Here is an 11,665-nt window from a genome sequence, read left to right on the forward strand (position 1 = left end):
GCGACGGAACACGGCAGCAAGCGGTGGCCACCATGGCTGGCGGCCATGGTGGGTCTTTCTCCAATCTCCGGCAGCAGCAACTCGCACAACAGTAAACACACACAGACCCCAGGAACCATTACACCACCACCCATCTAGTGGCTCACGGTGGCGGCATAGGAAAACGGCAGCAACAGCGACTATCGGTGACACAGCTCCGATCTCGACTTCACACCTCCCGACAGGCGCGACTTCAGTCTTGGTGCTCACTTCACCGGCCGAGTAAAGTGTGGTGGTTCACGGCTAAAAGGAGCTATTCACGAGCGACCTCAGCAGCAACCCACGCGACAATGGGTTCTCCAAGATCCAACCGGCGCAACTTCATCCGACTGCTCTCGGTGGGTCTTCGTTCTTCGTCGGCGGAAGATATGCGTGAGACTGGCTTCGCCCATGGAGGATACAGCAGCGAACGTAGCGATGGTGATCGACAAGGCACCCAAAACAGCCGAGTGCAGCTGTGAACAATGACATAAAGGAGAAGAAGGAGAGGAGAACAACGGAGGGTGGCAACGGCGCAATCGAGCGGGCCCGTTCACAGCGTCATTGTCTACGGCAATGGTTCCGGCGACCTAGGTTGATCAGAACAGGAAGAAGGAGGTCGGCTGGGCAATGGAGGAAGAGAGGTGGCGGCTGAAGTGAGTGTCACCGATTTTGTTAGGGTTTCGGGAATGAAAGGGTTATCAACCTCGTCCATATTCAAACCCTTTTGCCATAAATACGCTTCCAGTCCCTCCTTCCATTCTTCTTTCAAATTAAACCCTTAATTTACAATCTAAACCCTCCCTTCTGAAAATCATTACATATCAAGTCCGAATACTTACCATATGGCCCCTCAATGACCAATTATTTTCAACTTAGGCACATAACTTACCCATTTAGCCCCAGCCATCCAAGATCCTTTCAAATTAAGCCCGATATTTATTCTTTAACCCCCGAAAGTAACATTTTGATATTTTTTAAATGGGATGTTATAGGCTCTGCCCCTTGGAACCCTGCACCCAGGGGCGTTGCCCTCAGACCCCCGTATTCCCGAGTTCATATTTATCATACCGAATGTGCACCCCACACCTCCAAGCTCGGTTAGTAAATGAAGCTCTGCCTATCTCACTATTAATAATAATTACACCAAGATATGTTGATAACACTAAAATCACCAACATTCCTCCCCTATTTTTGTGTAGTCCTTAATTAACTAAAAGCAAACACAAATCAAACTTATGCATAAATGAAAATATCTTGAAGATTGAATTTTCACATTAGTATAATATACATGTCAAATACTCAAGAATCAGGGTGTCCTAAGGATTGAACCCATCAACTCATTTGAGTAACTCACGATACTATACACATAAGTTAAACACAATATCTAATGTTTCATTCTTAACATTATTACAACCATGTGTCATATCGATTCATGAGTGCATAAAAGCCTAGCCCAAGCTTTCTGAAGCGGCATCACTTCACACTCACATAGGTAATCCTTCTTTATCATGCACTTGTTAATGCACTTTTTCAAAAGAACTACTAAGAACTTAATCAACCTACTTTATTTAAATTGTATATAAGTTTGGTTTAAAAAGATGAATCAATAGGAGGTTATCCTCCTGATATGTGTATCAAGCTACGACGACGAGGAGAAAAAAAAGATTTTCGATGGTCCCTATGGTTCTCGGCAATGCACAGTCAATTCACGAGAAGTGAAGTGGACTTACGAGGGAGAAGTAGCAGCATCACAGGTGGTGATTGATGTTAACGGCGCACAATGGTGGTGATGGTGATTGAAGTACGGCAGCCTCCTGCTGCCGGATCTTTCTTGTCTCTCCGACGATTATGAAGACAGAGGAGGGTGGAGGAGAGTTTCTTCAAGTTTACAGCAGGTGGTGGTGAGGTTTTGAAGGTGGAATAACGAGGTGGCAATGGGTGGCGGGTGGTGGCAGTGGGGTGATCGGGGGTGGTTCCGGGGGTCGTTTTGCCTCTGCTTCTTCCTCTTTTTGAGCTAACTGTCGACAGAGGGAATGCCTGGGGTGATGCATGTGTTTAATTTAGTTATAAGGGTGGTGTAAGGTGGTGGTTTTGTGGTGGTGTTAAGATGGTGTTGTGGTGGTGTTTCAATCCAAGGGAGGTATAGAGAGGTATAGAGGGGGAGAAGGATCAAGATTATAGAGATAGAGAAGAGAATGGTTGGTGTTGTGAGGATTGAGGTTCTAAGCCTCTCTATTTATATCAAGAAGGTAGTAGAGGGATTAGTGAGTGTGTCATGCCTTAATGAAGTGGTTGTACTCCTTTAGGTAATCTTGCACACAAAGGAAGGAAAGGATATGGGGGTACCCAGGTGGGCAAGTCCAAGGGAATGGATCAAAATCTGATTTTTTTTGTCTCTTGAGTCACATGTGGGCCCCATATGGAGACAGCTATAAAAACTTTTACGGTTTGTTTATGTAGTTTCAATGTCTTATAGGTGTTGTTTGTTTTTTGTCTGCAAATCTTCTTAGCCCCTTCTTTCTGCGCCGCGCAGACCACGTGCAGACATTAGCTTTCACAGACTATTTGTTTTTTTTTTGAATACTGCAGACATAAAAATGTCTGTGCGCCCTCTTCTTGGTGCAGATGTGGACCATAGTCTTCTAACATCTTCTAGCCTAAAAAAACACATATATCTTTATTTTTTTAGTTTTTTTTTAATTTATATTTATTCAAACTTTATTAATGATAAAAAATTTGAAAAAAAAAATTAAATTACTTTAAAAAAAAGGTTCGAAGACACAAACTTGACATTTTTGACAAATTTATAAATAAAGATTTATTATAATAATGGTCGTTGAACTTGTTTGTATAAATATGAAAAAAGTCATAATATATTCTTATATTTTTGGGTAAATTACACGGATGGTCCCTGTGGTTTAGGGTAATCTGCGTGGTTGGTCCCTAACAACTTTTTTTAACTCGGACTGTCCCTACTTTATATTTTTGTTGCACGCTTAGTCCCAATCCATTCTAAAAAGACTAATTTATCATTATCCATTTTTTTATTAATTAAATTTTTATTTATTTATTTATTTAATATCTTATTTAAATAAAAAATACATGTGGGCCCCTCCCTCCTTCCCCTTCAGCCTTCTTCTTCCCTCGACCATTCTCCCATCTCCGATTCCTTCGTCCCAACTCCGGCGATTTCATTAAATCTCCGGCATACACCAACCAATCAAACCCTCTCTTCACCAATCAAACCTTCTCTTCACCGGAGAAACGATGTTTACCTCAAAAAACAAATGGCAACGAAAATCAACAAGAATTTGGTCATCGGAGGAACGTACAATGTATAATACATCTCGTCATCGCCGTTGCTCTAGGTATTTCCGACGAACGGAAATCATAAACCAAAAACCCTATCCTCTCCCTCTCTCAACTCCGGTGAACTAACCCTAACCCTTGAAGTCGGAACATCGTCGATGCCGCTAACATCTCCGCCATCTTCACCAGCATCTTCAATTTGCTCTGCCAGAAAAAACCACACTATCTGCAACATCTTATACAGACTCTATCACATTTTTTCTTGTTTAATCCAGTTCGATTTTGATTTCTGGGTTCTGGTTTGATTTTTTTTTCTCAAGTTTGATTTTGCCTTCATTTGATGTTCGTCTGATTCTGCATCAGTTTGATTTGGTGTTTCTTCTGATTTTGGTTTGGGGATTCATTTATGGAGGGGGAGCCACCACCACCATCGATGGATTCCTCTGATTTCAGTTTTTCAAGATCGATTTTTCAAGATCGATTGTTTTAGGGAAGTTCATAACAACAAAAAAATGCATATATTTTTAGGTAAACATTGTTTCTTCGGTGAAGAGAGGGTATGATTGATTGGTGTTTGCCGGAGATTTAATGAAGTCGCCAGAGTTGGGATGAAGGAATCGGAGATGGGAGAATGGTCGAGGGAAGAAGAAGGCTGAAGGGGAAGGAGGGTGGGGCCCATATGTATTTTTTTATTTAAATACAATAATAAATAAATAATTAATTAAAAATTTAATTAATAAAGAAATGGATAAGGGTAAATTAGTCTTTTTAGAACGGACAGGGACTAAGCGTGCAACAAAAATATAAAGTAGGGACGGTCCGAGTTAAAAAAAGTTGTTAGGGACCAACCACGCAGATTACCCTAAACCACAGGGACCATCCGTGTAATTTACCCTATATTTTTTGTGCCAAATTTTATAAAACATTATTTAATATAATATCGTCAATTTCTTGAGAAAATATTTATGATACGTTTTTAATTGATAGTTTATTTCGTACCATTTTTTTATGGTACGCCAATTTCGTGAGAAAATTTTATAAAACATTATTTAATCAATATCGTCAGTTTATCAAATATATACGTTAATTCGTACCATTTTATTTTCACTTTTTATACAATAATACATAAAAGTTGATCTAGATTTGTTTATTATTTATAACAAAGTCATAAAAATATTAAAAAATCACTTCGAAGTTTTAAAAAATAAATTTATTTAGATTTTAGTTTATTTTAGTAGTTTTCAGATGTTAAAAAAACACACAGTCTTTTTTTTTCAGACAGCAGACGTTTGGTCCACCTCTTCTACTGCAGAGGTCTACAGATATGGTCCGCAGATTATAGACATTTTGTCTCAGAAAAAAACAAACGACACCATAGTGTCTTATGTGCTTAGTTCCTGGGTCATATATATATATATATATATATATATATATATATATATATATATATATATATATATATATATATATATCATGGTTGCAGAAATCGGGATTAATCGTCGATTAATCGATTGACGTTCTCCAACCGTCGAGGATTAGGGTATTAATCGGAAATTTAGGATTAATCGGGTTTGGCGGGATTAATCGGTCAACAAAAGTCAACAAAAGTAAAAAAAAAAAGTCAAAAAACGACAAAAAAATTTAAAAAAATAAAATAAAAAAATCAACTTTTTTTTTACTCCAAAATTTTCAAATTTTCAAAATTTCAAATATTATACCAAAATGTTCATATTTTCGTATTTTCAAATTTTCAAATTACAAATTTTCTTATTTTCTAATTTTGAAGTACTTGTTTTTCTTAAGATATATTAATATTTGATTAATTTTAATATTTTTATTAATAATTTATGGCCCGATTAATCTCCGCCAAGAGCGATTAATCCTTTAACACCAGTCGACCGTATAGCGATTTTTACAACCTTGATATATATATATATATATATATATATATATATATATATATATATATATATATAATTTTATTTTAGGTTTTTAATTTTTATATACAAATAATTAATTTTGTAATTAAAAAATCAACCGTTATGTTAATCTATGTACATAAACGGGTTAAATCTGTTGATTTTATTATATTTGTTAACTAGTTGTGAGACTCATGTATTACATGAGTTAATTTAAAATATATATATATATATATATATATATATATATATATATATATATATATATATATATATATATATATATATAAATGTCTAAATATTTAAGAACTTTGAATTTATAAGAAAATAAGAAAAATAATGAAATGTTATTTATCTTTTAAATTTAAACAAATAATTTAAATAAATAAACAAAAAAACTAATGAGCTTTAATTTTAAGAAATTTGAAATTAAAATGTAAGTTTATTAATGACATTGATATTCATTTATTAGTACATTTATTGCAACTATTATATTAAAATATTATGTGGAATTTAAAAAAATAGAAAAACTTATAAAATGATATGTGGAAAAAAAATAATTCAAAATGACCTGAAAATAACATTTTAAAAATTAATTGAGAGTATGAGAGTAGATTTGTATAATTTTAGAGTATGAGAGTAGATTTGTATAATTTTAGAAAATTAGTCTATCTTTCTTTCAAGATATCCGTAATCCGTTCTTATTAACGGGTCACAAGCCCAATTGTCTGCAAGTATGAGCATTGGGCCGCTTCAAAACACCTTCCGGCTTCCCCCTCACTCAGCCCTCAAGCCTACTCTTTCTGAGTTCTGACCTTCTCCTTCTTCTTCATCGTGCACTTCCTTCCTCTTGTAGGTTGTACGTAGCCGCACCAGAACAAGGCTGTGAAAAAAAGTCCGTCCAATTAACTTATAGAGAGTTGGGGCCTTTAACTTTTTTCAAATTCATACTCTTGTGTTTTACGCTTTCACCGTCATATCATCGGCGAAATCCTCAAATCGTTGCAAGTTTCATCTAAGTTCCTCTCTTACATTATTTTGTAAGAACGCCACTAATTTTTCATGTTTTACGCCTTTACCTGTTACTCCTTAAATCGTTGTAAGATGACTATACTGCATATGGTATCTGAAATGCTATGAACCAGCAAATCATCAACTTTTGGTAGAGATTGTGAATTGCAGATGATATGAAATTAATCTCATATTGAACCACCATCACCATCATATTTGTTGAGCAGCACCGCAACACTAATGTTTGTTAAATTAACAATTTTTTCTTGGAATTGATGCTTGTTGAACATTAAGCAGCCATTGTCGGTATCCGCATCTCTTTAGTTTTAAATCATGCAAGGGCGTGTAAACTTCATATGGTTCACACCCATCTTTTGCTTACATAATGTGGTTTCTTCCATTGTTGTCAATGCAGGTTGTCAAGGACTTGCTTATGGTTGCTATTGGTTCAAAAGCTCTGCCACTGAGAATAGCTGAAATTTGTGATTTGATAGCTGAGTGCAGTGTGGCTGGGGAAGATAATACTTACAACCAGGGTGGGAGAAGAAGAAACATGAGCAGGAAGTCAATGAAGAAAACCAAAGGTGTTGATGGGGACAATTCTGGTAAAAATACGTCTGGTGGTAATTACAACTCAAACCATCAAGATCAAGAAGCTTCTGTGCCACATACATCATTTTTAAGGCAACAGGTTGATCCAGAAACAGCAAAATACTTTACAGAGATTTCAAATGTCATTGAAGGAACTGAAATTGATCTTGAAGAACGTTCATCTATATGTGGAAATGCTTTGGAAGAAACAAGAGGAAAAGAAGTAGAACTTGCAACCGATTATATCATAAGTCACACTTTGCAAACACTTCTTCAAGGGTGTGATTTAAACCAACTTTGTACCTTTCTCCAAAACTGTTCAAAAGACTTCCCACGTATTGCCATGGATAGATCTGGATCTCATGTAGCAGAAACAGCTCTCAAGTCATTAGCTTCACATCTTCAAGAAAGTGACACCCAAGATCTTGTTGAAGTGACTTTAAATGATATATGTAGGTCAATTGTTGTCAATCCTGTTGAAGTGATGACCAATTGTCATGGGTCTCATGTTCTTAGAAGTCTGCTATGTCTCTGTAAAGGGGTTCCATTAGATTCATCAGACTTTCATTCCAAGAAATCATCTCAAGTTCTTGCACAACGGTTGAATTTCAAGGCTTCTCGGGTAGATGAAAGTGGGACCCACGGATTGCAGATGGGGTTTCCTGATATGCTAAAGTTTCTTGTATCAGAGATACTTAAAGCAGCTAGAAAAGATATTGAAATCTTGCAAGTTGATCAATATGGCAGCTTGGTTTTGCAAACTGCTTTGAAGTTATTGGCTGGATATGAGGAGGAGTTATTGCATGCCATTCCAATCATTCTTGGATGCAAAGGGAATTTCATAGATAAGAATGTTGTCAAAAGGCTTTTGAGTTTAATGAAAGAAACTGCTTTCAGCCATCTGATGGAGGTTTGATCAACTTCATGTTTTATGTTCTTTTCCCCTTTGCAACTTTTCACTGACATATAAATTTATATTCTTTTTTTATTAGTTTTGAATCTTTTATGTTTGTAAATTGTAATGCAGGCCATCTTGGAAGTTGCTCCTGAAACATTGTACAACGAATTAATAACAACTGTTTTCAAAAATTCATTATTTGAAATGTCCTCTCATCACTGTGGGAATTTTGTTGTTCAAGCATTAATTTCTCATGCTAGAAATGAAGATCATGTAAGTGAGGCAATAGCTTAGAGTATCAAATACATTTTCCTGGTTATAACATTTTATATATTTTTTTCTTATTCAATATTTAATGGCTATCTTTTCTCCTTTTCCAGGTGGAGCTGATGTGGAAAGAACTTGGTACAAGATTTAAAGATCTTTTTGGAATGGGGAAGTTTGGAGTTGTTGCTTCTTTTCTTGCTGCATGTCATAGGCTCAATAGCCATGAACAAAAGGTATAAATATATTATATATAACTCCAGGAAATATCAACATACTTTACATGCTTTATTTATTCATTTTTTTTAAAATGGTTTTGCAGTGTTGTCAAGCTCTGATTGGTTCTGTATGCATGGAAAATGAGCCACCTAGATGCATTGTTCCTCGAATACTATTTCTTGATAATTACTTTTACTGCAAGGATAAATCCAATTGGGATTGGCCAAGTGGTGCTAGAATGCATGTCATTGGGACATTGATTCTTCAATCAGTTTTTAGACTTCCAATTGTACGCCTCTTTTTCCATCTTCATTAAAACTTTCTCCTAATTCACATTTCAATAACATTTGCTAATTCACATATAGGAGTTTATTCATGCCTTTATCTCAAGTATGACATCTTTGGAAGAAGATCATCTTCTTGACACCACAAAGGACAATGGAGGGGCAAGGGTGATTGAAGCTTTTCTCACTTCAAATGCTTCCACAAAACAAAAGCGTAAATTAATCGTCAAGTATGCAACTTTTTATAAAATCCATTATGTAACACATTTGTTTTATTCATGTTTGACTCTATTAACATAAGTCTTTTACTTTGTGCTTTTATGTAGACTTAAAGGGCATTTTGGGGAGCTTGCTGTGCTTCAGTCAGGTGCCTTTACAGTTGACAAATGCTTTGATGTCAGCAATGTGTCTTTGAAAGAAATGATTGTATCAGAAATGGTAGCACTTCAGGGAGAGATCTCAAAGACAAGACAGGGTCCTCATCTTTTAAGGAAACTTGACATTGAGGGGTAATTTCTTTTTTCTTTTTTTCTTTTTTCTTTTTATAACTTTTTCATAGTTTATTTAAAAGTTGATGATGTTTTAATAGGTATGCAAAACGGCCTGATCAATGGAAGGCGAGACAGACTTCAAAAGAAACTGTGTACAATGATTTTATATCTACATTTGGTTCAAAGGAAACAAAATATAATGAATCGTTTACAGAAAATCGACCAAAAACACAGAAAGAGAAGATCAAGGACATGAGGAAAGAGATTGACACTCAGCTAACTCCATTCCTGGCTCATAACAAGAAAAAGTCGGGCCAAAAACGTCAATCAGATGGAACTGAAAGGGGCGATGTGAAATTTACCAAACATGCCACTGAAGATGATGTAGGAAAAAGCAAACGAAAAGCTCATAGAAAAAGAAAGCACACTGAGAAAATGTAGTAAGGTAATAGTAATAGATGACTCTTGTATTCACATTTCTAAACTGTTTGTTACATGTAAGTTTAATATAAAATTTTGCTTGAACTAAAATTACAAAACTCAAAATCATTACTTGTTCCCGATTGGATTTGATCTGCTTGGTGGCATCTTTCGAAAGCTTGATTTCATCTTCTTGAATGGCTCCTTTGTTGTTCTTGTCTGCAAATCTTTGAGAGTATGTGAAGTCGAAGTTTGTGATAGGAATCTTCCTTGAACTCCAGCAAGAATTAGTATGAACATGAATGCAAGAAAGATAAGAAACATTTTTTTGTAATTAGGATTCATGATTAGTTTTGATGTGTGTGTGTGTGTGTATTAATGATTAGAGGCAAAAGGCTCTTTATATGTGGGTGTGGTGTTGTGGATGGGATCTTTGACTGTAGATTTTCAAGATTAGTTGTTACTGTTTCAAAAGGTGTCACGTGATGAGGCATGTGATGGTATTATATATATATATATATATATATATATATATATATATATATATATATATATATATATATGGGCTGTTGATACAACTGGGAGGTGATTCAGACATTGGTAATGGGTGTTGTGGTGGCTTTGCGGCCTCTATTTGCTCCATTTGTCAAGATGTTTGTTCTCATGTGGTAAGTTAAGTAGGAGTGGGAATTTTATAATTTAAAAAATAGGAATGTGGAGTTGCATTGGTAAATGGGCCTGTTTGATCCCAATGTGTTTTTTTTTCCTAAGTTGTATATTGTTTATAATTTATATACAGTGTCGGCTACAAAAGCGTGAGATGTGATTGTTGAATAAACGGTGTATAAAATTCAAAGGTAAAAAGGTCATCCTCATTTGGTATCAAACACATATGGCATACCACTTAATAAACATACAAATTCAGTGACTTTTTTTTTTCTTTCTAAAAAGGTCCTTGCGTATGTCTTTTAAGATGTTAAATTCAGTGAACTAATACCTATCAACTCATATGGGAGAGTTATTTAATTTGGTTTTGACGTTATAGGGACGTGTTACTTGATACATGCTGTTATGATTAAGGAATTGAATTGAAATTGGTTTGGTTTAAGATTTAAAGAAAATGGTTCAGTTTGGTGTTGGGCGGTTTAAAACTAAAGTTGAAAACAGGGGTTTTCATATCACAATCTTGAAATTGCAATCTCTTTTGGGTTTATGTTTTACAAATTACACCAAAACCTTTTATGGATTCGGTTGATGGTTGGATATGGGATCAAACCAGTGTAGGTAGGTTATTTTTTGTTGCATTATTTTTTGTATATAGGTTTTAGGTTGTTTATCTTATTTTTTGTATTTAGGTTTTAGGTTGTTTAGCTTATTTTTTGTAATCAAGGTTCTAGATAACATTAGACGTAATTTGGCGGTAATGTCAATTCTCAAGTTTTCACATGACGTGGCGAGCCATATCGTTTGTAAGGTGTGACTTAAGGCAATAATTTTGTAAAAAAATGATAGTTTTGTATATATTTTCTACTATTGTTCATTTTTATATACATATATGACTAAAAATGACATTTTGTTAAAGTGTGATATCAAGTACAAGTCTTGAAATCATAACAAACTTTTTAAAACCTTGATTGTAATTTACTATTTTATGAGACTTAAAATAACTTATAAACTATTTGAGATAGCTTATTGACAAACAAACTTTTTGGTTAACAAACCTATGAGTGGGTATTATTTGGTTTGGAACTGAAAAAACATAAAACCATATCAAACCAAAAGAGAATTTGGGTCAAACCAAAACTCAAACTCGGTTCTTGATTTGGTTTCAGACCAAACCAAATTAATGAATTTATTATATGGTTTGTGTTATAATGAACCGATTTGGTTTCAGACCAAACCAAATTAATGAATTTATTATATGGTTTGTGTTATGATGAACCGATTTGGTTTCAAACCAAACCAAATTAATGAATTTATTATATGGTTTGTGTTATGATCTAGTGGAGTCGGACCAAACCAAACCGAATTAACGAATTTGATTATAATTTTTTTATTAGTTAAATATTATATAGAATAAATGAATATATATATATATATATATATATATATATATATATATATATATATATATATTCCTATTTTTTTTCCTATTTTACAGACACGACTTTTTAATTCCAAAATGTCAAAATTTTCATTCTTTAATTCATTCTTTAATTCATTCTTCCCTTGTGTTAT

The 11,665-nt window shown here is 34.6% G+C and overlaps 1 protein-coding gene across 1 annotated transcript; it reads left to right on the forward strand.

Moving 5' to 3' along the window:
• The first annotated feature begins 6,025 nt into the window (after positions 1-6,025).
• PUM23 (pumilio 23) lies at positions 6,026-9,567 on the forward strand. The gene is made up of 8 exons (XM_079053417.1): positions 6,026-6,289; positions 6,676-7,761; positions 7,879-8,022; positions 8,130-8,249; positions 8,336-8,521; positions 8,598-8,746; positions 8,843-9,025; positions 9,106-9,567. Exons 2-8 carry the CDS (start codon positions 6,694-6,696, stop codon positions 9,446-9,448), a joined length of 2,193 nt encoding a protein of 730 aa, XP_078909543.1. The 5' UTR covers positions 6,026-6,289; positions 6,676-6,693; the 3' UTR covers positions 9,449-9,567.
• The last annotated feature ends 2,098 nt before the right edge of the window (positions 9,568-11,665 follow it).

This window comes from Lactuca virosa, chromosome 5, assembly GCF_052849685.1.
Source record: "Lactuca virosa cultivar CGN04683 chromosome 5, Lactuca_virosa_CGN04683_v6, whole genome shotgun sequence".
Classification (NCBI taxonomy): domain Eukaryota; kingdom Viridiplantae; phylum Streptophyta; class Magnoliopsida; order Asterales; family Asteraceae; genus Lactuca; species Lactuca virosa.

Excerpts from the sequence above, each read along its gene's own strand:
- PUM23 (XM_079053417.1), top strand. The coding sequence starts at position 6,694 with ATGGTTGCTATTGGTTCAAAAGCTCTGCCACTGAGAATAGCTGAAATT. Across the intron at positions 7,762-7,878 it reads CTTTCAGCCATCTGATGGAG|GCCATCTTGGAAGTTGCTCC; the intron begins GTTTGATCAACT and ends ATTGTAATGCAG. Across the intron at positions 8,023-8,129 it reads ATGCTAGAAATGAAGATCAT|GTGGAGCTGATGTGGAAAGA; the intron begins GTAAGTGAGGCA and ends CTCCTTTTCCAG.